Source organism: Watersipora subatra, chromosome 2 (genome assembly GCF_963576615.1).
Source record: "Watersipora subatra chromosome 2, tzWatSuba1.1, whole genome shotgun sequence".
Taxonomy (NCBI): Eukaryota; Metazoa; Bryozoa; class Gymnolaemata; order Cheilostomatida; family Watersiporidae; genus Watersipora; species Watersipora subatra.
Genome location: NC_088709.1, coordinates 76023300 through 76051055, shown reverse-complemented (window position 1 = coordinate 76051055; position 27756 = coordinate 76023300). Strand labels below are relative to the sequence as shown.

The 27756-nt window shown below is 36.4% G+C and overlaps 2 protein-coding genes across 2 annotated transcripts in view; both read right to left on the bottom strand.

The window, feature by feature from the left end:
* The window catches only part of LOC137387102 (uncharacterized), an 88915-nt gene that overhangs the window by 53853 nt on the left and 7306 nt on the right, over positions 1-27756 (bottom strand). The gene's annotated exons all lie outside the window — the stretch shown is intronic.
* Positions 12101-27756, bottom strand: part of LOC137388890 (uncharacterized) — a 193055-nt gene continuing 177399 nt past the window's right edge. Inside the window, exons 12-13 of the mRNA XM_068075371.1 lie at positions 12900-13339; positions 12101-12702 (exon numbers count right to left, since the gene is read on the bottom strand). Coding sequence (XP_067931472.1) covers positions 12412-12702; positions 12900-13339 — 731 coding nt within the window. The 3' untranslated portion in view covers positions 12101-12411. The remainder of the gene's footprint in view (positions 12703-12899; positions 13340-27756) is intronic.

Below are 27756 nucleotides of genomic sequence, written 5' to 3'. Positions count from 1 at the left end.
GGCGCTAGGGAAGCCAACAGAGTCAGTTGATCCATGCTATCAACTTCATAATAATGTCTGGTTGCAGCGCACAGGAAGTTTCAAGTTTTGAAGAATGCGCATTCAGAGTAAGCATGAATCGCTTGATTCCAGATAATGTGTCATGTAAGTAAATACCCAGTAGATCACAGTTGTCTATGTTCAGTAGGAGTGCAGTTGCAGTAACAGTAAATGCTACTATGCATTAGAAGCTTGTAATGCAATGCAAAACTATTATACATGTATATTCAACTTTTTGCCTTGACACTGTTAGGCAGGTTTTTGAAGAAATTTGTCTTTTGACATATAACAACACTAGCGAAAACTTGTATAAAAAACAGTAGACTTTTGAACTTTATTCAACACAGCTGAATAGTCTTTAATTGCCACTTAGCTAAAGTACCAGGTCATGCGTATGTTCACTTAGCTACAGTACAAGGTCATGAGTATGTTCACTTAGCTAAAGTAAAAGGTCATGAGTATGTTCACTTAGCTAAAGTACAAGGTCATGAGTATGTCCACTTAGCTAAAGTACAAGGTCATGATTATGTTCACTTAGCTAAAGTACAAGGTCATGAGTATGTTCACTTAGCTAAAGTACAAGGTCATGAGTATGTTCAATGGCTGGCCAAGTTGCTGGTTGTCCTACTATGTTCATGCTCATAAAGAACTACATCTGGCGCATGATGAGTAAATGTTTGAAACCTCATCAAACCCATAAATTAACTGAGTTCCCAAAATATGCTGCCCAATTTGTCTACTAGTGTTAACTCAACTGAAAGATGTTTACAATGGTTAAAAATTGCAAATAGTATAAACACACTCATGATATAGAGTGCCACCATTCAGAGATTTGGTAATCAGTGTCACTTAAACCAAGGTCATGAATGAGTTCCGTGGCAAATCTTGGAGACTTCTGTTTCAATTTCTCACCCATCAGGTGACATTTAATAGTCCATCGCTGTACTACTAACACATTAAACTAATAAAACACATTGACCACTCGTTTAAGATACTTATTTACCTGCATCAAGCACCTTTTTTCTATTTAAATCTAGCCATGGTGGAGTGATATATTAGGCTTTGCCAAAGCATATGTGATTTTTTTTGCCTAAATATATTTGGCTTTCATAAAAAAGTAAGCATTCTAATGGGGCGGGGCGTCGCGGGAGGGAAAACCCAAGTAAACCGAAACTGCAGTGAGTCAAATGGTTTCACCATAGCATAAGTTACTTACTCCCTGAGCTTTTTACAAAAGAGAACAAAATTACTCGTCTCTGGATGGATACGTGTAAATTACTGTACACTAATTCTTCTGAGTCTAATAGTAGCAAACAACCAATGGTAACTGGCAAAGCAGTAAGATACAATTAATTCCCCAGTGCTGGTGCAATCAACAAATGATGCAAACTGACTGCTGGTGCAGTTGGGTTAGCTGGGACAACTGGGTTGGATGGTGCAGCTTTGTCTGAACAAACATCTGGAGCATGGAAAAGCTGGCGGGTGCATGATTGTGTTGGGGCATTACGATCTGTAAGTGTAATCTGATATTGAATACAGAGCTATGTTGTAATTCTGAACCTACTGGTGCAAAACTGTGTATATGGTTGAAGAAGTCAAGAGTAGGCTCTGAGAGACAGACTCAAGAAGAAATATTAACTAATATCGCTGTGGAAAGGTACAAAAATGTGCTCTCTTTAGATCCTGACATGAACTTATATATGGAGCGGATAAAACCTAAAGATAAACAGTCATTGTGAACACTGTGATTATTGGTTAGGTTGCAGCAAAGCTGATTGTTGTGTTGCTGATTGATTGAACTGGAATATCCTACCAATTACTCCACAATGTATTGGGAATTGCTCAGTTTATTATTGAACACAGATTGGCTGCTTTAAAGGTTGACTTGCAACACAATTCACATTACAGTTAATTGATATGAAAAGATTCACCATGTCTTACTCTGTTGTGTTGTAAGTGCAAAATATGTGGAAAGGTGATTGCAAGCTCTTAAAAGCTCAAAAATGAACAGAAAATCTCAGCCACACGAGACCGCCGTAATTTAGATTCGCTTTCCAAAACGGCTCAAATGTGATGTAGTTGTGAGAGATGGTTTCTATTTACACTTTCGTCAAAATATTTTCACAAATATACTTAACGCTTTCAATAAAACCATGTCTATTGTTCTTACGCGTCTGTTTTATCGTCATCGTAATGCTGTCACTTTTAGCAGTGATATCTTATAACTTACCGTAAAAATTGTTTAATTTTTTAGCCTTAGTTTGAATGAGTACATATCATTGTCCGATAATCATGACGAGCTTGTTGGTCACTTGTGATAATCGAAAAGTGCTGCAGAAATTGTTTGCGAAGTATTGGGTCACAAGATCAGATTACGACTTGCCAATTAGACCAAACCGAAACAAAACTGGAACGTAGCGAGCATTTATATTTGATACGGGGGTCTTCGGTAAAACCCGCAGTGTTTGTCATAAACTAGTTCTACGATAAGTTTTATATTGAGCTTTTTATTGGCCTTTCAATTCACGTGAGAACATCACTTGACAAGACAATAACCAAATTTCGTGGCTACGTCATCGAAATAAAGAGATTCCAATCTATGGCGCTTTTCGTTTTTGAGCTTTTAAGAGCTTGTAATCCCATTTCCACATATTTGGCACTTACAACACAAAAGAGTAAGACATGGTGAATCTTTTGATACCAAATAACTGTAATGTGAATTTTGTTGCAAGTCAACCTTTAAGTACGGTGGTTATTGCTAATAGCTCTTAGTTAAGGTCCGATCTTGATTATTGACAGTTTTAATCTTGTTGATTAATGTAACTAAGATCTTACCGTTGACCTTCCTAGAAGCTGCAATTAAGAACTACAGTTTCAAAGGAAATGATATTCCTAAAGTAAAGAATACCAAGAGTTTTTTCCCATAACCTATATTTATTTTAAGAACAAGAAACAGATATAATAGTTATACCTTTAGACTAAATTAAAAGAATAGAAAGTAAACGTCTGAGACTTAAAATATAGTCACCCTCTTGTTCTCGCGGTAATCGATTCTTTGGCTCACTCTGCTGACACGTCTGTCTGCCAGGATGAAGCTGTATTGAAAGAGTGAGTGTATGCATGAATGTCCGTCCTTTGATACTGATTTAGTAGAGTTAACAGAGTTAGCCTTAGAGTTCAGGATTGAAACTATTATATGTTTCTGGTCTTTGATTGTAGATCTTGTAGTTTTGGGGATTTTCGAATACTTCTTGTTATTTTCCATCAGCAGAGATTTCAACATGTGTAATCTCTAATCATAATATCAGGTCTGATGGAAATTGGTACCAGATACGGATTTTGATATCACATGAGGCAAGTTGTCATAGTCTGTGCTATGACTACATTCTTTCAGCGATTATCTGATTATCCTTATGCCAAGTCCTCAATGTCCTTATACTACAAAGTTTAGGTTGAATCTGGAAGTTGGCTGGTAATAGTGATCATCCCATCTCCAGAATTTATAGATGTTATATCCATGAGAGTCTGCTATGAAATTTGCAATGGTGCTGTAACTTGTTAATCTCTTTATATCTATCTGTACATGGCTGATATCAGATATAACTGGCAACTATAGAAAAAGGGCATAAGTGAGAAGTTTAGCCCAGCTAGTTTACTAAAGATCATATAGCAAGTTGATAATAACCTATAGTAGCTATGCAGATACACACAGGTTCTGATACATGAATGGTATGAGTGAATAGATGAACAATAGTACCTGGTGAAATTCTCTACATAAGTCATCCTCTCTTTGTCTAGATTTGACTGCTTAATTTTAATTTATCATCACCAAGGAATGCTCACAACGTTGATATTTTCAAAGACAGTGTCCTTGTTTATTGCTTTGTATACTATCATATCTGCTTTTCATAAATTAATGAAATTCAAGCTTGTTAGCTCATTGCAAGGTGTGCAGACAAAAATTTTTACATATGCATATATGGAATTATCTACTCTTGTATAAGTCACAATAGGCCGGAAGTAACTCTATGTCTATTCATCAAGGTCAGTATGACTAGACTTTACTGACAATGTTCATAAACCGGTAACTTATTCATAGCTTCTTTTTTATGTATATTGAAACAAATGTGACCAACTCAGTGTTACTAACTCCTAACTGGATCACAGGCTATAATTTTCCTGGTTATTAGGGACAACCTGGTAAAGAGAATGACCATCAGAATAGATGTTAAAATTATTAACCATTGCTTATTTATCGTAAAACCTGATTGGGTGATTTGTGTACAATCCTTTTTCTTGTGTGTTATGTACGCTGACACCCTGTCAGTCCAATACGCCATGAGAGATTGTCAGGTGTAATAGCTATTCGCACAGTTATTCTAAAATACAGCAAGGTGGTTGAGTAGAGCCATAGATATAGGAAACCTTCTGTATTATGTACAATAATATCCTGTGAGTCCAATACGCCATGAGAGATTGTCAGGTGTAATAGCTATTCGCACAGTTATTCTAAAATACAGCAAGGTGGTTGAGTAGAGCAGTTGGCAATGTGTGTAATTGCAACACTGAATATCTTAGTTCAATACTCATGTGATGCTTAATTTTCTCTTAAACTCTAAGTGCTCTAACTATGGCTTGAAACAGATGGGAGGTCATGGTTCTTATTACAGTAAAGATTGACCAATCGTAAACAGCAGACTTGACCTATATTGTTTTCAACCAATCACTTGTGTTTAGTTAGTTTTTTTCTGTATATAGTCCATGTAAGTCAGGTGTTGAAGATTTTGGAGTAGCCTCTTCTTGCTGAGCATTTGTAGTTGTTCTAAAAAACTTATGAATTCATTCTCTAAAAATCTATAAACTGAATCATTGACAGTCTAGTTCAGTGGTTTCCAACCTGGGGTAATTCCCCCAGAGGAGAATTTGGCATTTTAAAGGGAGGAATTTTAGATTTTTTATTCTTTCGCATTTTTCGAACGGGCTTTTAAGCCTTAACAAAATCCTAGATGTGTTTTCTGTTCTCATTCCTCTTCTATTACATTTATATTGTGGCTGGGGTAGTAGACCAAGTACTTTTTACTGCACATTCATTGTAATACAGCCTGCATGTAGGTACTGTAAATGTAATAATCTTTGCCAACAATTTGGAAAAATTCCAATAAGCCAACTTGACCTTAATTAATGACCTTAGTAACTAAGGTCAAACTAAGGCTCAGTTTGACATTGTGCTGCTCACAGTGCCCATGTATTTGACACAAGGACACACTCACTTATCAACTACTGCATCACATGTAAAAGAAAAAAAATCTGTAAGATTCTTTGTATAAGTATAATAACATACATGCTCATATTATTGTTTACTATTATCCCTCAAGTTATGTCTTACTCGCCTTTCTGCAAATAAGTCACATAATCATGCATCTATAGTAGTAGATCAAATAAAAAATATTAATACAGTCACAGATGATTATCATTGTACAAACAGATACTAAGTCGTTTATAACACTTTTCAGCCGCCGCTTTATTTTTACAACTACAGTCAAACAAGGATAACTCGAACTTCACGGGACCGAGTAAAAGTGTTCGAATTATCAGAGCGTTCAAGTTATCAGAGCACTGTCACAAGTCCATGTATTTACTTATTTATTAGTAGATACATGTACATATGCAAAGTATAATATAAATCAAAAGCACAAATGGCTTGTTTCAAATTAAATGCTTCTAATGTAAAGTTTAAAACGTTTTTATCAAAAAGTATAGAGATTTTTCTATCACTTGAGATTGGTTTGTTGTTTGATGTGATGTTATTGCCAGGACGTTTTTATAGATTGACATTGGCAAAACTTGATCGTTGTTGAAATGCTCAAAAGGAAAGACATCTTTTTCTTTGAAGTTTTTCTGATTTTCTGATTCATGATTTTTCTTGAAGTTTATGCAACTTCAAGAAAAAGTTACCAAAGAAAAATCCCTTACTTTACCTGGGATTCGTTAAGAGCAACACTCCGAGGCAGTTCAATTAAAAGTTTTACGAGGTTTAACGGTACATTGTATATCACTCACGCTTTTTGAATGGATACTTATTGAATGTACACACGTATTCTGTGTTTAGGTCAAACGATGAATAGTTTTTTTAGCTAAGACAACGTATACGTTTAATAAAAACAATTTTTAAGACGTTTTAAACATTCAACATTCCGACGTTGATTCAACACGGAATCAACGTCGGAAAACTATTTGTCACGGGCTAGCCGGGTCACGCACTCAAGGATTTTCGCCACGCACATACAAAAAAACATGCTGTTTTTGTTTTGTATGTGCGTGGTGAAAATCCTTGCGCGCGTGACCCGGCAAGCCCGTGCTATTAATCGTATAGCAGTATAAATCAAATTTGACCAAACCTTTAGAAAAGTCGTTGACAAAATTATTTTGCCGATGGTGGTAATAACAACGCTTATGAATTACAAAAAGATGAGGTTTACCTCTATGGCTTTGAATAAAGTGATTTTCTAAAACGATAACAACCGTTTCGGTAGCCGTTGGGCAAAAAAACAGTTCAAATTAACAGTGTTGAGTTCGAGTTATCTATAGCAATTTATCATTGCGTGGGAACGGACCAAAGAAACCGTTCGAATTAACCATGTGTTCGAGCTACCGTGGACGAGTTATCCATGTTTGACTGTATTAATTAGTGCAAGATGTCAAAGGCAAAGAAAAGAACCTACACTGAGAGTTACTTGGATTATGGGTTTTCGTATCTTATGAAAAACGGTCTTCGACTTCCGCAATGTGTGATATGCCTGAAAACTTTCTCAAATGACTCAATGAAACCCGTTCGGTTGAAGCAACGCTTGCAAAGAATTCACCCCACACTAGCTGAGAACGACTGGGATTACTTTTAGTCCAAAGAGCGGCAAGTAAAGAGAAGTAGACTTGATGCAAGTGGAGATCTCTATGCTCATAGTAATGCACTTGATACAGCTTCATGCGCTGTTTCCTACCGTATTGCTCAGTGTAAAAAGCCACATACAATAGGAGAGACCCTGATCAAGCCATGTATGTTAGACTGCGCATCAATAGTACTTGAAAAACCAGCTAGGCAAAAATTTCAATACCTCCCACCATCCAACAACACTGTGAAGCGATGCATTGATGATATTGCAGCAAATGTTGAAGAGAAAGTAGTTAGTAAGATTAAAGCATCCCCATTTTGAGCCATACAACTTGATGAGTCAACTGATGTTGCCAGTCTTTCCCAGCTATTGGTGTATGGTAGATATGTGCATGACACATCCATTGAAGAGGAGTTTTTGTTTTGTCAGCCCTTGCTTAGAACAACTTCAGCAAGAGATGTGTTGAACATAGTTGACAATTTCCTTGAAAAGGCCAAGTTAGGTTGGGAGAAGTTAATAAGTGTATGCACTGATGGAGCACCTGCTATGTTATGATGTAGATCAGACTTTGTAAGACAGATCGAGCAGAAGAACCCTGATATAGAAGGAGTGCATTGCTTCATTCACCGTGAAGCATTGGCATCAAAAGCTCTTCCACAAGCGTTGAAATGAAACTTGGATGTGAACATAAAAGTTGTGAATTACACCAAAGCATCAGCATTAAATACCAGATTGTTCTCAGCACTATGTTCTGAAGGTGCTGTCGTGTTAATAACTTTGTTATTTCATACTGAAGTGAGGTGGTTGCCCAAGGGAAACATGTTAGGCAGGCTCTTTGAGCTACGTCCGAGGTTATGAAATTTCTTGAAAGTTAAAGCCAGCGTGAACTTTTAACAGCCATGAAAGCTGATAACTATGTATTTGAAACTGCATACCCGGTTGATACATTTGCCTCGCTAAACAAGTTGAACTTGAAGTTACAAGGGAGCAATAATCATTTCCTTGCCTTTCATGACAGCATTGATGCTTTCAAAGCAAAGCTAGTACTGTGGAATAAACGAACCTGCACTGGGAACACAGTATCCTTTCCCACACTCACTGAATTATTGGAAGACAAAACCTGCTCCTGGTAGTTTAGTGGCAACCATTACTGAACACCTGTTTGATCTCATAACAGAATTCGGATGCTACTTCCCTGAGCTACCTTCAGAAAAAAAGAAGATTCTCAACATCACACGAAATCCATTTCAACGTGATGTTGAATAAATTCCAGAGGAGTTACAATTAGGAGTTTGTTGAGTTGGTTAACATTTCTGCACTGAAAGATGATCTCAGATCAATGTCTATTGACCAGTTTTAACTCTCAGCAAGAAACATTTCTTCACTCATTGCTGAAAAGGCAATAAAGATTCATTTAGATGTACCTACCTACCTACCTACGCGTAGGTAGGTACAGCTAAATGATGCCATTTAGCTGTACCTACCTACGCGAAGTAGAATTTTCATCAATGCTGCACATTGAAAATGAGAAAATAGATCCGACTTGACCTTGAGAGCGGCTTGAGATGTGCATTATGAAAAACAAAGCCTGATTTGTGTAAACTTGCACAGAGGCATCAGCAGGAATTAAAATCTCATTAAGATTCATAATCTCACCCCACACCCGTTGAGTGTAACAGAATAACAATAATGTTGACGTGATTTATTATTATATATGCTACTCTCAGTTATTTAACAAATAAATACATGTATATATGCTGCTGATCTACGTATATGTACCTGTGTAGTCCTTCCAGTGAATACAATATAGTTTAGGTTCAAACTTCACCTTTTCCAAGGGAGGAAATTGTATCTGAAAATTCTGCAAAGGGGTAAAAGCAAAAAAAAGGTTGGGAACCACTGGTCTAGTTAATATTGAACACTAGTTAATCTGTTCTCTCCTTAAAAACTATGTGGAAGTCAGCATCTCTAAGCTGCAGTTGCCGATGTTTCAGCAGTGAGTTTGATGCCTTTTCACCTTCAGGTGACATGTATTATGTAGGATAAAGCAGTGTAACTACATACACTCAAGTGTGCTGACATAGCTGAACTATTATTCTGTTAGGAAGTAGTAAATATTGTCATCTTGTTGTGTCTATTTAAAAAGCTTAAAGACTTAAGAAAATCATGGTTTAAGATTATGTACTCAAACTGTCCTGTGCATCATACTGGTGAGTTATTCACTTGCTTCAGTAAGATAGCTACTTGCTATCCTACTGAAGCTGACTCAATGTTGACTTGGTTGATTAAAAATCAACCAGGACAACATTTAGTCTAATTCACTCTGGCCAATATATTTGGTCTAATTCAGCCATGCTAGTATTTGATCTAATTCAACCAGGCTAGTATTTGATCTAATTCAACCAGGCTAGTATTTGACCTAATTCAACCAGGCCAGTATTAAGTCTGAATCAACCAGTCAGTATTTGATCTGATTCAACCAGGTCAGTATTTGGTCTGATTCAACCAGTCAGTATTTGATCTAAGTCAACCAGGTCAGTATTTGATCTAATTCAACCAGGTCAGTATTTGGTCTAATTCAGTCAGGTCAGTATTTGATCTAATTTAATCGGGCCAGTATTTGATCTATTTCAGCCAGGACAGTATTTGATCTGATTCAGTCAGGCAAGTATTTGATCAAATTCAACCAGGCCAGTATTTGGTCTAATTTAACCAGGCCAGTAATTGATATAATTCAGCCAGGTCAGTATTTGGTCTAATTCAGCCAGGTCAGTACTTGATCTGATTCAACCAGGGCAGTATTTGGTCTGAATCAACCAGTCAGTATTTGACCTAACTCAGCCAGGCCAGTATTTGATCTAATTAAACGATGCCAGTATTTGATCTAATTCAACCAGGTCAGTATTTGGTCTGATTCAACCAATCAGTATTTGATCTATTTCAGCCAGGCCAGTATTTGATCTAATTCAGCCAGGTCAGTATTTGGTCTAATTCAGCCAGGTCAGTATTTGGTCTAATTCAGCCAGGCTAGTATTTGATTTAATTCAACCAGGTCAGTATTTGATCTAATTCAACAAGGTCAGTATTTGGTCTAATTCAGCCAGGCTAGTATTTGATCTAATTCAACCAGGTCAGTATTTGATCTAATTCAACCAGGTCAATATTTGGTCTAATTCAACTAGGCTAGTATTTGATCTAATTCAACCAGGGCAGTATTTGGTCTGATTCAACCAGTCAGTATTTGATCCAATTCAGCCAGGCCAGTATTTGATCTAATTAAACTATGCCAGTATTTGATCTAATTCAGTCAGGCAAGTATTTGATCTAATTCAACCAGGTCAGTATTTGATATAATTCAGCCAGGCCAGTATTTGGTCTAATTCAGTCAGGTCAGTAATTGATGTAATTCAGCCAGGCCAGTATTTGGTCTACTTCGGTCAGGTCAGTATTTGATGTAATTCAGCCAGGCCAGTATTTGATCTAATTCAACCAAGCCAGTATTTGATCTAATTCAACCAGGCCAGTATTTGATCTAATTCATCCAGGCCAGTATTTGGTCTAATTCAACCAGGGCAACATTTGGTCTGATTCAACCAGTCAGTATTTGATCCAATTCAGCCAGGCCAGTATTTGATCTAATTCAGCGAGGCCAGTATTTGATCTAATTCAGCCAGGTCAGTATTTGATCTAATTCAACCAGGTCAGTATTTGATCTAATTCAGTCAGGCCAACATTTGATGTAATTCAGCCAGGTCAGTATGTGATATAATTCAACCAGGTCAATATTTGGTCTAATTCAACCAGGGCAGTATTTGGTCTGATTCAACCAGTCCGTATTTGATCCAATTCAGCCAGGCTAGTATTTGATCTAATTAAACTATGCCAGTATTTGATCTAATTCAGTCAGGCAAGTATTTGATCTTATTCAACCAGGTCAGTATTTGATCTAATTCAGTCAGGTCAGTATTGTATATAATTCAGCCAGGCCAGTATTTGGTCTAATTCAACCAGGCTAGTATTTGATCTATTTCAACCAGGGCAGTATTTGGTCTGATTCAACCAGTCAGTATTTGATCCAATTCAGTCAGGCAAGTATTTGATCTAATTTAACCAGGTCAGTATTTGATATAATTCAGCCAGGCCAGTATTTGGTCTAATTCAGTCACGTCAGTAATTGATGTAATTCAGCCAGGCCAGTAGTTGGTCTAATTCAGTCAGGTCAGTATTTGATGTAATTCAGCCAGGCCAGTATTTGATCTAATTCAACCAGGCCAGTATTTGATCTAATTCATCCAGGCCAGTATTTGGTCTAATTCAACCAGGGCAGTATTTGGTCTGAATCAACCAGTCAGTATATGACCTAACTCAGCCAGGCCAGTATTTGATCTAATTAAACCAGGTCAATATTTGGTCTAATTCAACCAGGCTAGTATTTGATCTAATTCAGCCAGATCAGTATTTGATCTAATTCAACCAGGCCAGTATTTGATCTAATTCAGCCAGGTCAGTATTTGATCTAATTCAGTCAGGGCAATATTTGATCTAATTCAGCCAGGTCAGTATTTGATCTAATTCAGTCAGGGCAATATTTGGTCTAATTCAGCCAGGCTAGTATTTGATCTAATTCAGCCAGGCTAGTATTTGAACTAATTCAGTCAGGTCAGTATTTGATGAAATTCAACCAGGTCAGTATTTGATCTAATTCAACCAGGTCAGTATTTGATCTAATTCAACCAGGCCAGAATTTGATATAATTCAACCAGGCCAGCATTTGATCTAATTCAGCCAGGCCAGAATTTGATCTAATTCAACCAGGTCAGTATTTGATCTACTTCAGCTAGGCCAGTATTTGATCCAATTCAGCCAGGTTAGTATTTGATCTAACTCAGCCAGGCCATCTTTTGGTACCATACAGCAAGAATGAGATGCAATAAGCTGGCAGTGACTCTTTCAGCACACAATAGTCAGCAGCATATCAATCAGATGATACGTTCATATCATAATAATCTATTCATAGATGTATTCAGATGTATGTTGAAACCAAGTCCGCATTACTAAGAACTAAATGGGTAAGAATCAACAATTCAAAGTTCCTGAAAATCTTGTTGTGAGCATAGAGCATTGGAAATCAATGAAAGTGGTGAGAACACATTCTACAGTTGTGATGATGTTGTGACTACCTCTATAGAATATATCAACTATTAGGTCGGCTGGATGATCGTTATAAAAGATGAATCACAGAAGTCTTCTTCACATTTTCATAAAAATAAATCATAACTTCTTGTCGTCACCAAATATAATTATTAACACCTTATAATAATAATACTATTTAAACCAGTTTGAAGCAACAAGAAACCAAAACACTTGAGAATGTACTGATTAGAATTGTAGCTAGATATGGTTTTGCTTAAATCTATGAACCGTAAAGAAAATAGAGAGCTGTTCATACATGAGTTGAGGGCAGACGAACCTTAACAAACCGCTACTCACAAATACCCCGAGCACTTAAATCCTCAATGAGCCTATCTAGGTAGTCAGGGTCGGGGTAACCGTAGTTGGAAAGGCCGCCGGTCATGTTAGTCTTGTGATGGATGTCATTCCAGGTTACGCAATCATCTCGTCCCGTAGTGATTGAATGTTCAACCGTGAAGACAAGTCTCTGATCAAAAGCTTTTTTCAAAAGACGTTCGGCTTGCTTCCCTTTTGTATTGTCAGGTAGGTAAGCTCTTCGGTGCGCTCCTTGATAAGGCTTACCTGGTTGCGGGTGCTCAGGCTAAAATACATCCAACAGAGATAATTGGTAAGACACCAAATGAGAAATGACCAGCAGAAGTCAACAATAGGAGACTTCATATGGACAGCATGGCAAACCATCCAAGTAGATAGGTGATCACATCAACTATACACCGAAAGTTGACATTTTTTTAGTAATGAACCAAGTCTCTGACTGACAACCACAGAGATACTTACCCCTTGTATACCTCCAGGAATGTCATATGTAATGACAATGGTTTTGTAATGCTCATATCCTGGCAGATGAGAAGAGAGTGTAAAAGAGCCCATTCGTCCTCCCTTTGGCTGTTTTCCTTCAGCATTTCTAAATGGATATCTACACGTTGGGCACTGATTAGATTTGGCAGTGGTGACCAGCTGGCTGATGCAATTTTTACAGAACTTGTGAGAACATGGCAGGGCTTCAACATCTTTAAGCTCATCCAGACAAATAGGACACTCATTCTCATTAGGTTTGGATGTTCCAGCAGCAGAGGCAGCAGAATAGGTTCCGGCAGTTGGTTTGAACAGAGGATCTTCATGCACACCAGCCAGAACTGGTTTATCTTTATTGGCAGCACCTCCATATGCACCTCTAACCCCTGTAGCAACTCTATTACCTGTGGCAGCAGCTCTATCTCGAGTGTCAGCAGAGTAAGGCGGACTGGCTGCCTCCAGCTTTGGCCAATGATCAGCATGTTCAGGAGAAAGACCTAATGCACTAGGAATGTCTGGAATGAGGCTTGCGACTGCATTCTTTGCATAGTTGTAAGCCGCACCTGTAAACGTTGTTTCATGAGAACTCTGTATACCTGTAGCTGATTGTGGGTTCTTGTTGTCTGCAGGTCGGCCTTTAGCAGAAACTGCTCTTTGATCGACAGCATACAGATTCTATAACAAATATACAATTCAAGAACTAATGATAGAGACAGTACAGAAGGCCTCCAGTACTCATTATAACAGATTAGTAGCTTACTTCAGTTTGCTCCCATAGTAGATGAAAATCGGGAGACCCAGCTTTCCCTTTTGCAGACAAGTCAGCCATAACATTGTAGAGCTCTTGCATAAACCCAGAGTCATCCACAGCAAAGTAAATCTGCTTCAGGTAAGGAACAAGGTGCTTGGAAGAGAACATAGCCAAAGCAACCCAATAACAGAGTCCACAAGTAGCAATGGGTACACCTAGAGCCCCTGTAAGAACATCATGTAAAAGTCTTCAACATGGAAAATTCACTCGACTGCTGATTTTATTGGCATCAACCGTATCTGAACCCCTCTCAGCTGTACTTCAGACTCATTCTATTATTATTCAATATTAGTTTGCAAGGAGATAAATAAAATGTACTCTAACATTACAGTAACTTAATAGATGTATCCATTAATACTTTTAATAGATGTATCAACATATTCTATGCAATAAAGATGTCAATATATAAAATCTCGATATAAACAAGCAGGTGGACCAACAGTAACACAAAGTCATGGCTAAACAAAACTACTCAGACAAGAAGTCTTTATATATAAAAATAACTACCAACTTACCTGCACAAATAGCAGGGAAAGCAATAGTTTTAAACTTCAAGTTTTCGGCTTCCCTGAGAGCCTCTCTGATAGTCCTCACTAAAAGTGGTCGAACATCTGCACCTTTCTTAGGTACTGGGGCTATTGCATGGATGACGCAGCGTACACCAAGTTTTGCTAGTTTGCCATCAGCCCTGCAACAGTTATCACATTCCCTCTGAGCTAACGGAATCACATCAGCTATCAGCAAGGAATAGTAGACAGTGTAGGCCACAAGGGCAGAGGGAGAAGTGGAGGAATAGCTAGAAGCAAAGGAGGCAATTGAATTATACCAGAAAATATGGTAGAAGGGAGGCTAATTTAGGTTGCAGAGTAGATGAGAATTATTTACAGTTGGTAGAAGGTGCATCAATCTCAGACTTTGTAAACTGATTTACAAGAAAGGTTGACTAGTTTTAATAATACTTACGCATGTAGGAATTGAACAATAAATACATGATAAACAAAATAAATTCAGCTTTTTTATTAAAGTCATTTTCATATTGAGGTCGATCCTACTTCTGAGATTATTCTTAGCTTTTAAACGTGTGAATTTGTACCAACAACTTGTTTCAGCTTCAGTCATTTACAGTGTGCTTGTGTTCTGTACAAGTGAGTTCAGGTTAACTCACACAAATGATTGCTGTAAAGAAGCCTCATTAGTATGTACCAGCCTTTATTACTACAGCCCTGTTGGAGTTATCATCTCTATTTTCATACTAAGCTGTCTTCTTTTCAATTCAAACATTTTAGTAGCTAGTTAGCTAGGTAGTAGCTAGTAACTATCGACACTCATTTTGTGTTATGATTGCATATTCAACTAAAGCAAGTTTTAAAGTAATTTCATTGTCACTCTAAATGGAGAGTTGTGTTTTCATAGCAAGACTCTCCGCAATGCTAAATGGCAAGGTATAAATTGTTGAGAAAAAGTGACAAGTTTGAAAGCATATAGAGACAACCATTTGATCAGACATGCAAGCACACAGACATCTGAGCATGCAAACACACAGACATCTGAACAGAGAGTTTTTTATCATCAACACTTTGTTTCACTGCTCCTGGCCACTATCTCTGTAGACTGTATGATTCCATCAAAGGTCAAGTATTGAACCTGCATTTACAGCCACCTGTTCATGTTCTTCAAGTTCACATAGCAGAGCTGTCAGAATGTTTGACTACTATTATCAAAGGTCTGTTAAAAACTTGTGAGAAAAATTCAGCAGAGATGCTGGAAAGCATGATCTTTACAAAAACCACAAAAAGAGCTTTATTTCCGTTTCACTTGACAAACTGAAGAAAACCTCAACAGAACTGCCAGCTCAAGACATTTATTGAGTATGAGTTAGCATGACAACTTGGCTTCTCTCATCTGTAATAACTACATACCTACCTACTAGTTAAAAGGAGCTCACAAATACAGTGTACAAAATAGCCAAACTTACGGCTGAACAAAAGTGTTTCCCTCCTTCAAAAACCCACCAGTTCTTACGAACTCTTTTCCTTTAATTTGAAACTGCTGACCACATGCATCAGCTATGGCCTTGCTCACTCCTCCTAGAAAATCATCAAACAAGACTTGTTCACACAACATCTAAACACTGTAAGATGCCTAAACCTGGTTATGACATTAAACTCTGAAATACTGAGATCTCACATTAGGTAGAAAATTGGGTATACTGAGATCTTACTTAAAGTCGAGAGGTGGTTATCCTGAGGTCTTACTTAAAGTGAAGGGGTGGGTATACTGAGATATTACTTAAAGTAGAGGGTTGGTTATGCTGAGATCTTACTTAAAGTGAAGGGGTGGGTATACTGAGGTCTTACTTAAAGTGAAGGGGTGGGTATACTGAGATATTACTTAAAGTAGAGGGGTGGTTATGCTGAGATCTTACTTAAAGTAGAGGGTTGGTTATGCTGAGATCTTACTTAAGGTGAAGGGGTGGGTATACTGAGGTCTTACTGAAAGTCGAGAGGTGGATATACTGAGATATTACTTAAAGCAGAGGGGTGGTTATACAGAGATATTCCAAAAAGTGGAGAGGTGGTTATACTGAGATCCTACATAAAGTAGAGAGGTGGGTATACTGAGATCATACATGTACTTAAAGTGGAAGGGTGGGTATACTGAGATCTTACATAAAGTGGAGAGATGGGTATACTGAGATCTTACTTAAAGGTTGACTTGCAACAAAATTCACATTACTGTTATTTGATATGAAAAGATTCACCATGTCTTACTCTGTTGTGTTGTAGGTGCAAAATATGTGGAAAGGTGATTACAAGCTCTTAAAAGCTCAAAAACGAACAGAAAATCGCAGCCACACGAGACCGCCGTAGTTTGGATTCCCTTTCCAAAATGGCCCAAATGTGATGTAGTTGTGAGAGATGGTTTCTGTTTACACTTTCTTGCAACCTTATTCGTCAAAATATTTTCACAAATATACTTCACGCATTCCATAAAACTATGTCTATTGTTCTTACGCGTCTATTTTATCGTCATCGTAATGCTGTCACTTTTAGCAGTGATATCTTACAACTTACCGTAAAAAATTGTTTAATTTTTTAGCCTTAGTTTGAATGAGTACATATCATTGTCTGATAATCATGACGAGCCTGTTAGTCACTTGTGATAATCGAAAAGTGCTGCAGAAATTGTTAGCGAAGTATTAGGTCACATGATCAGATTACGACTTGCCAATTAGACCAAACCGAAACAAAACTGCAATGTAGCAAGCATCTATATTTGTTACGGGGTCTTTGGTAAAACCCGAAGTGTTTGTCATAAACTAGTGCTACGATAAGTTTTATATTGAGCTTTTAATTGGCCTTTCAATTCACGTGAGAACATCACTTGACAAGACAATAACCAAATTTTGTGGCTACGTCATCGAAATAAAAATATTCCAATCTATGGCGGCTTTTCGTTTTTGAGCTTTTAAGAGCTTGTAATCACGTTTCCACATATTTGGCACTTACAACACAACAGAGTAAGACATGGTGAATCTTTTGATACCAAATAATTGTAATGTGAATTTTGTTGCAAGTCAACCTTTAAAGTGGAGAAGTGGGTATACTGAGATATTACTTAAAGTAGAGGGGTAAGTACACTGAGATCATACTTAAAGGACACTGGAGGGATATTGAGTAAATCTGCAGGTGAATCCATAGGAGTCGATGAAGGCAGCAGAGAGGTCTAAGACCAATGAACTGACTACCTCTAACTTGAAGTAACAAAGTAAAGGTACCTCCCAATTTATTTAACTCTTTTGACTAGCATCCTGATTGTCTCAAAAAGTACTGGAGTGTTAAATCTAATGATGGTGGTATGTGAGTGGACTTATGATCTCCCCTAATATCAGTGAAACTTCACTCTAATGCTCAGATAATGTATAACATTAAATTATTACTAGATATCACAGTTATATCAAGTTTTGACCAATTTATGTATGCATTATCCAGCCATAATAAGTGTCAATATTCTATCAATTGACTGAGTCAGCTAGTCTTGATAAGCCAAGTGATCAGCCATAGCCTAAAGGTCTAGAAGGCCTGACCTGCAAACAACAGTTTGGGGTTGAATTACCAAAAAATGTCACTGGTGGTGGCATGGAATGGTATCCAACTTTATATTGCTCTGCATCTGGGCATGTCTCCAGACGTTGAGGTTCTTATTGTCACAGTTTCACAAAGGTCTAAAAGCTTTATTTGTACAACATTTTGTCACAGTGCCACAGAGCCACAGTGCCACAGAGATCTCAGAGCAACTGCTTGTGTAACAAACCATTTTGGCTTTTAAAAACACACACAGCCTCTACTCGCAGTAGGTGAAGAAGGCATCCTGCTCAATATTTGAGGAATTCACACAGCTTTGATGACAGCAAGAAGATTAACTGTGACTAATATGAGCAAGTTACGTGGCAGCAAAGACTGCTGATAAAAAGATAGCCAAAAAATTCTGCTTTATGGTTCTTTCTTAATGAGGACTCAAACTTTGCTTTTTGCTAAAGACACGCTTAAACCGTTAGATTCAACCTGCAACTGAAGTTGATGTGAACAATTTGTTTTTGTCAAATTTTTTAAAGCGCTTACAACGTTTCAATTATGATCGTAAAGACAATGCATTCTTCCTTTTGGATAATGATAGAGTTGTGAAATTAGAACTGAAAAAGCCCAATGTAGTCTCCAAAGACCTCGGTAGATGGCTAAAGTCAGGCGGTAATGCAAGTTGTGAGAGTTATTTGCTTGATAATTCACTACAACTCACAAAACTATAACAAATTTTTGAGAAGTTAGTGATGATGACAACTTACGTTGGTGGGCAAGGTTAGCACCAGAAGAACTAACAACAGCATCTGTCTTCATCTTAGTCAAATCTCCCTGCACTATAGAGATGACTGTTTCATTGGGTAATGTGATTTCCAGCTGCTTCTTCTGCATCACATGATGGGCAGGTTTCTTCTTCTTGTAGTGTGAAATGTAACTGTTTGAAAGATATAATAGCATGATTTAGTTTGAAATTGTAGTATTTTTTGGTGGTCATTTTTGGTGAACTTTCTTAACTTTGTACTAGAGTATAAATAATTATGATTAAATAATGATTAAATTAGATATGAACTAGCCGTTCCAAGAGTCGAACATCTTTATCTTTGTTAGCCGGTGACCCGATAATCCTGATCTCATCATTAGTAGAGAGACGAGCGATGAAACCATATTGAGGGTCTCGTAGCTGATCTACTAAAGCCTTAGCTAATTCTTGTTTGTCTCCATCATAGTTCAACTGCAAGAGTAACACATGCTTTAAAAAGTATGTTGGTACCAAGCATCGCAGCCAATTTATTTGTTGCGACTAAAAAAGCAAAGCGGTTTGTCAGGGTGCTGTGACTTTGCAAATGTGAATTCAAATTAGTCTACTGCCGGCTGTATGATAAGTTACAGCAATATAACTTACCTTGATGGAATGAGAGTAAACTGATTTGGTGACATCATAAAACAGCTCAATCAATGCATCCATCATACGCTCAGCTTCACCAGTTATGTATGATTTTACTGTGACTACTATATACTGGTCATTATCTGGATGCTCTGATTCAGTTAGTTTCCCCTTAAACTTCTCTACAACAGTTCAGTATGAGGTGGATAACATTATGTTTGTTATATACACAACTAGCTGTGCTACCCGGCATTGCCCGGGTAATAAAAAAGTCTTTGGACAAATAATTTATTTGTATTTTACGTATAACATTTGCCATTCTAACTTTCAAACTACATATCATGAGAGAAGTGTTTTGTGTAGTTGAAATAAATTAGAAGAGAAAATAAAAACAACTGTAAAGGTTTTCAAACTTAGTCAAACAACTGTAACTTTCAAACTTCATATCATGAGGAAAAGGTTTTGTGCAGGACAACTAAATTAAAAATAAATAAAACAACTGTAAAGGTTTTCAAACAACTGTAAGTTAAAAATTTCATAACTTGAAAGAATTAAAAGTGTTAGACGTACATAGAGTGGTATAGAAACCCATAGTCATTATCTAATGCAATCAGCTCCTGGTAAAAATCATGATTAAGAAATCATCATTAAGAAAGTAGCAAAATAATATGTTAACCTTGGTAACTATAGGTACCTACAATGACTTTAGTGCATTTTGTGGTTATGATCCGATAAAAAATGTAACAATGCAATGTACTACATGGAGAGTTCTTACCTTCAAGACAGACGTGTAACATGAACGCTGAATCTAACGTAAATAAATTTAGTTTACTAAACACATACTTGAAGGACTTTTAGTACGTATTGTAGTAAACTTCAAACTTTTAACAGAAATTTTACCATTCATCTGTTTGCGAATTGTTTTCATTATAACGGATATACCGCATAACGGATACAGATAACTCGCCATCACAAGTTCAACGACGTGTATTTTTTTAATAACTTTTTTAATTAGTTCACTGATCACCAAGTTTTAAGTTTGAGATAAGTTATTGTTGATATCGTGGGGCAGAACAAATTAGCCCTAACAAAAAAAATGAAAAAGCATCGTGTTGCATACACTTAGGTCCCATAATATTTCTTAACAGAGGCATCGTACTGCGGGGGCGCAATGCTAAAGTAATAGCTATAGCTGAACAATCAAAACCACGAATACACGAATACACAAATACACAAGTAAACATACGACCAACTTTGAGAAATATATATATATAGATAAACTCCTCATTACTTATTCTAAACCTACATGCGTGCATGTCATCTGATTGTTTCACACTGATGATACTGTTCTGCAATACAATTGTTCTACAGTTATGATAACATATATTGTATGGTATTGTAGCACACCTAGTATCTTTGAAGTGAGTTCTTTTACATGTATAATCTTCAGAAAATCATAATGAATTCTGTCAAACTCTTCCTTCACTTCTACTTGTCGCCGATTTCTGTTGGACCTATTTACCATTGTTTCCTCTTCGTCCTCTATAGATTCTGAATCAGCCATCGGTTGCATCATCAATATAGACTCTCCTTCCTTCTCAGGTACTTCAGACTGTTTTCTGATTTCCTGCAGCAAATTATAAACTAGCAACAGAGAAATGATAATCAAAAGAAGGCATGATGTAGACCGCAAGACTGAACTCTAAAACTAAAAGCAGAAGAAAGTGAATGATATAAAAATGTAGTGTTATTTGGGTATAAGCAAACAGTGTTGAAACTTACAAAATCTGGCTCGCTATCAGACGATTGGCCAATCAGGATGTCGTACATAATCTTCGTGATTTCCGCATTTATCGCCAATGAACTTTCTAAAGTCAATAACTGTTAGCAATTAATTAGCAGAATAACATAAATAATGCTATAATACTCTATACTCTCATAACTATTACTATTACAGTACCTCTATATAAACATAACTATTACTATTACAATACCTCTATATCACCATAACTATTACTATTACAATACCTCTATATCACCATAACTATTACTATGACAGTACCTCTATATCAACATAAGTATTACTATTACAATACCTCTATATCACCATAACTATTACTATTACAATACCTCTATATCACCAAAACTATTACTATGACAGCAACTCTATATCAACATAACTATTACTATTACAGTACCTCTATATCAACATAACTATTACTATTACAATACCTCTATATCACCATAACTATTACTGTGACAGTACCTCTATATCAACATAACTATTACTGTTACAATACCTCTATATCACTATAACTATTACTATTACAATACCTCTATATCACCATAACTATTACTATGAAAGTACCTCTATACCAACATAACTATTACTATGACATTACCTCTATATCAACATAACTATTACTATTACAATACCTCTATATCACCATAACTATTACTATGACAATACCTCTATATCACCAAAACTATTACTATGACAGCAACTCTATATCAACATAACTATTACTATTACAGTACCTCTATATCAACATAACTATTACTATTACAATACCTCTATATCACCATAACTATTACTATGACAGTACCTCTATATCAACATAACTATTACTATTACAATACCTCTATACCAACACAACTATTACCATGACGGTACCTCTATATCAACATAACTATTACTATGACAGTACTTCTATATCAACATAACTATTACTATTACAGTACCGCTATACCAATATATTTATATTTAAGCCTGCCACTATATTTTAGTATCTAGGAGTTTAATGCACCTTTTTTCACCTGGTCTAGTTCCTTGCAATCTATCTACATATTACTTAAACCTACTTCTGAGCCTTCCAAGGCATTTTCAATGCCATAGACAAATAGAAACATAGAGAATCATTTCTGCATATGTATATGGCTCAAATAACATGTGTTTTCTCTATAGCAACTGACGCAAACCTGTCCTTAACTACAGATCTACAAATACAGACCTACCAATACAAACTAACCAATAGAGACCACTATTAAATAACCTTTGATAGTCAGTCCAGTAGCTTCTGTTATGCGTAGAGAAGGTAACTCCTTTGAAAGCCCATTGTGTAACTCTCGCTCCGCCTGCTTACCATTTTGTATGACATCCACCTGTGTACAAGAAAAGAAGTAAATTCTTTCTAAACCATACTAACTACAAACAATACCAGAAAAGCCTTGATTTATTTAATACATACCAGATGATCCTGTTTCAGACTGGCAAGCATTCTCTGTAGTATAGCGTTTAAGTGGGACAACTCCGACTCAACAACATCATTCTTAAAATGAACAATGTTACCCTCCATCTTTTGTCTATTTTCATTGAACTTTTTCTCTAAGCTCTCATACTGAGCATTGATCTCTTTTAGCTACAAACAAAAGTGAATGATTGAATACTCAAGTACTAATAGGGAGTTTAATACTCTACCTTTATCATGTAGGATATTGGATATAAAGTACTAAATAATGTGTGATTACATGTACACTAAAGTACAATCTGGTTTGCATACTCTTCTTTTACCTTTATTCGACTCTTTAACACATATGATAAAAATAATGATGCTGTTTAGTGGAAAAGCTACACTGAGGTGCAGTTTGAAAGTTTTCTCTTTCGTTCCACACTCAAATAGCAGTTCTGTTTATTGATCACAAGTCAGTCTGTCATCCTAGACAAGAAAATATTTCATCTAAGTAAATCTACTAGAGCCTTATACAAACAATGTCGATCGTGTCAGCATTGTTGTTGAAGTGATCACCAGCTCATCACTAGTGCTATAAAACTATTTTATAATTTCTCTACCTGATCATCCCTAGTGTTACGTATAAGTTTAACCATTTGTTCTGTCTCTTCACCATATTCTGTCAGAACACGATCGCTCTCCTTACTGAGGAATAATAAAACATCTTTCCTCTCCTCAACCTTAGTTTTTAGTAATTCTATCTTTTCACTTACTTCTCCATGAAGCTTTCTCAGACGGACTGGGCGATGCCACGAACCTACAAAAAGATATGCAGTTAGCGCTGAGGCATGCATAGGTAGAATGCATGTGATAAAATGCACATGAAAAATGACTGGTTGGTAGAATGAATGGCAGTATCAGTCTTATTATCTCCCATTCAGGCATCATCAGCAGCGTATGAATGACCTTCTTTGGAGTCATAAACTAAAACTTCATCTAAAGTATTTTTATGAAAGGGCCAAACAAACTGGGTGTGAGATTTCAGTCTGTATCAATTTAGTTTCACACAGAGTAACATATAAACTTGGAAACGCAGAAAAATGATTGACAGTTGTGAATAGTATGAGACACGTATGATGGTCACTCACCTGAACAGGCACCTTCTTCATCAATGCAGTCTTCACAGAGAACATCTGAACACCTTCGACAACCAAAAGATAAGACGTGTCCTTCATGTACTGAACATGTTCTCTTCTCTTCCTGTTTGCTTCGTAGGCTAAACTCGGCAATGCTGATAAACTTGTGTTTAGATAGTAAAGCGTCATGAAACTGCAAATGCAAAAAATGAGCCGCCATACTTAGTGTAATCCATCATCAAGATGGCGGTTCAATCTACCGAGTCAACTATAGCCTTTCATCTAAACTTGGTTGACCTGCAAGTTTAACTCACCTTTTTATGTTCTGGACAGTATTTCTTCTTGCACTCCGCTTCAGGGCAATATATAGTAGCTGGCTTCTCACACACATCACAGAAGTACTGAGGATTTGGGGTACCTATCTGAGCGTCTGATAGACTATGAATTGGTACATTCAGAACCTGCCTAAAAGTCAGAGTGTGAAGTTGTCAGAGGACAGAACTGCCACAGAGGAATGTTTTATATCAGACTTAAACCATAACTGTCATGTACAACTTTTATCGTATATTCTAGGTAAATCAGCAACGCTGATTCCGATTTTGCACTCAAAAAAAGATTAGTCTACTAACCTTCAAAGTAATTTAGGCTTTTTTAAAGCGTTTCAATATCCGTTTCGAAAACAACACAATCGGCATTACAAGCTCCGCCCATAAATATGTTACGAAACCTAGCTTTTTCAGGAACAGAAGTTAGGAATGTTTAGTCCGATTTAGAATAATAGAGATGGGTGTCTTAAAACCAATTATTATCTAAATCCAGCTTGTAACATAATTTCAGTTTTTTATGAAAAGTATATAAACTATTTAAAATTGCTCGTAGCTTGTTACATAATGTTTAAATGGGCTGAACGCCGAGAAAAATGAGCTCAAAAAGCGCGGGTTTATCACAAGCTAGCGTTGTTATCGCGCTTTTTTAAATATGCAATGCTAAATAGCTTATCTACCTTTCAGAAAAGACAGATTATTTTTAAGGCTGAATTTAGATATTAATACATTTTAAAACACTAATCTCTATTATGCTAAACTGGTGTAAACATCCCTACGTAACTTATTTCCTAAAAAGCTAGGTTACGCCACGTATTTATAGGCGGAGCTTGTTGTGCCGATTGATTTTTTTCGAGACCTACATGTATATTAAAACGCTGTAAAAAAGCCTTCATTACTCTGTAAGTTAGTGGACTAATCTTTATTTTGACTACAAAATCGGAATCAACGTGTCTGCTTTACCTAGTAAATACAATAAAAGTTGTTCGTGACAGTTATGGTTTAAGATGCATTTTAATGCTGCAAAACGAAATAAATTTAAAGGTTGAGCATATTAAAACATCTTGAAATGTTCATGAAGTTTCCTCTGTATCTTTACTATAATCTTTACTGATCATTTTTATTATAATGAGAGCCGTGTCCGTTCGTCTGTCTAAAGGCAATATTTGAATTTCGGAAAAAGGATTGCATCATACAGAATTTGAACCCGCGGCTTTCAGCTTCTCCACCCACCATGCTACCATCTACACCAATCATTCACTCTGTACAATTCCAGAGTTATTATGTATATGTGTCGTGGTCACAGAAACCATGGTTAAGTCACAAAGCACGAAGTTGAGTGATCCGACTTTGAAGTTGAACCAACTGAATTTATAATATTGGTAACGATTTTTGTAACACGTGCATCTGGACCAATCAAAGAGTGATCTTTCTGAATCTGAAGTCAGTTTAGTCAATAGAAGTCTTCAGCCCTCAGAAAAACCTTCTTAAAACCGTTGCTAAGCTAAACAGGAAGTACTGAAAAATGGCGTCCGATAAATATAATCGTTTCTTTTTTGCCGATTTTAAAGAAAACTCTGAAATTTTGGACACTTATAATCAGGACTTTGGTGTTCCAACTGATGTCAAAAGCAGTAAAAGTAAAGGGAATTACGATGATAATTTCCTAACAATTCTTAAAAGATTATTACATTATTTAATCATAAGAATAATTATTCAATTTTATAGGATTATTATCAGATTTAATTATAAGAATCATTATTCGAATTTCCAAGATCAAAGTATATAGTGACCGACAGTGTGCAATATGTTACTGTTGTTACATTTTTAAAGATTTTGCTGGTGATTTGGCTGTGCCCGATATCGCGGTACTGCCAAGCCGTTCCGTTATTATTATATCTACAAAATTAAGTAATGCATTTTCTTTAAAATGTACAGCTATTTCTGTGACAACCAGCTAAAATCTGTTTAGTTTTTTGAATTCAGCATAATTTTTTGAATAGAAACACAGAAATCTAGATGAATATCACAACCTCTTGATATTGGTTGCTAAGACGTTTTGAAATGTAAACAAAATTGGGCATTGGTTTTCGTTTCTCAAACTTTAACACCAGTTTTCTCGGAACTATGTTTTCGCACTAATGGTAAACACGCATTCAGTTTATTGACCATAAAATCTGCTGTAATTAAGCTAGAATCAAAATTTTTTTGCAAAATAAATGTGAGAATTTTTTCTTTCTGCTAATGTAGATAACTCCAAATCTTACAATCCCGACTTGACCATGGTTTCTGTGATCATGACCCATATACTTGTTCTCTGGGCTTTATTGGTGCATGTGATGATGAGTATTACAAAAGGTTAACTAACACCTTCTTTTGATGTTCTTGTTTCTACTAGAGTCATTGAAGTTCTGTTTCATGCTGCTGACCTTGCTGAGTTTTTCAACCAGTAACACAAAAGTACATCAGCATGGAACATGACTCTACTGACTGCACTAGAGACAAATTCATAAGTGTAAGTACAGCATACTCTAACACTCTAGATAAATTGTTAGCAGATGATCTAGATTAGATTAACCTAGTAGAAACACCAACTTGATTTGGTTGTAGCTAATGATAAGATTTGATCACAGTATCATAAATAACTCACTCGCAGTCTGGACACTCCACTATCTTCCGTGCATCCAGAGCTCCATCTAGACAACCTGAGCAGTGTATATGTCCACAAGGTAACAGCTTTGGCGTCTTCATATTTTCATTCTGCTTCAAGCAGTAGCCACATTCTGCTGATGTGTTTGTTTGATCTGGGGCAGCAGCCATTTTAGCTGGTTACTACAATTACATGTCCAATCAGAGAACTCATAATAAATGCCATATTTGTTTATCTAATCTATGATGTGAACTTTCACTATCAGGTTTCTAACTCACTAACTATCGTAATTGTCTACGAACTTAGTATGACAAATTCTGATGAAGCCAAAGAGGACTTTTATCATCAATTGAGAGATCTGCAAGGAAAAGAATCGCTGCCACAGATAAGTTGTTCATTGCAGGTGACATTAACGCAAGGGCTGATAAGTTTAAGTTAATAATAAGATTATTACGTTTTAATCAACCATTACAATATTTGGTTTCTGCTAATTCTCATTATAAACTAAAGTTGTTAACGTTTTGTTATTATAAAAATTGTATTATTTTATTAATTTTATTCCAAGCTCTGCATTATTGTATACTTGTACTTGTCTCTTTTGGTATTGTAGTTTTACGGTGTAGTTAACAGGAGGTTGACTACAACCAACTATCAGTCAATAAATGAAATTATAATTCACTGTACCATTCTAACATCAGTTGGAACCTTCATTGTATTATTATAACCGGGAGAGACGTTACAGCAGGAGATATTCTACATTCTTCTAACCAGGAGAAACGCTATAGTGAAACTCTTGCCTCGCATTGCACCAGACCAACTGGATAACGTCTGCACACACCCTTGATTTATAGCAATTGGCATTTCATCCACTATTGATGCAGAAGATATACAGTGATGAATTCAAAGCTAACAAACACTCAACAAGAATCACTGTGGGCAGATTAAGAGCTACCTCTCGAATCAACAATTCAAGAAATATTATCTGAAAAACAAAAACTTGTATCCTTACAGCCTGTAAACCATAATCTTTACCTTACTGTTACATCAGAGCCAAGACAACAGCTTAGCTCTGATGTAACAGTGATACACTGTTAAATTATATACATTGATTATTTTTACGTTTGCAATTTTCTCTATTAACATTTACCATATTGCAAGATCAGTAGTCGTAATTGTGTTGAAACTCAGGCAATGTGTCTACATTGGGCAGTAATTAGGACACCAAA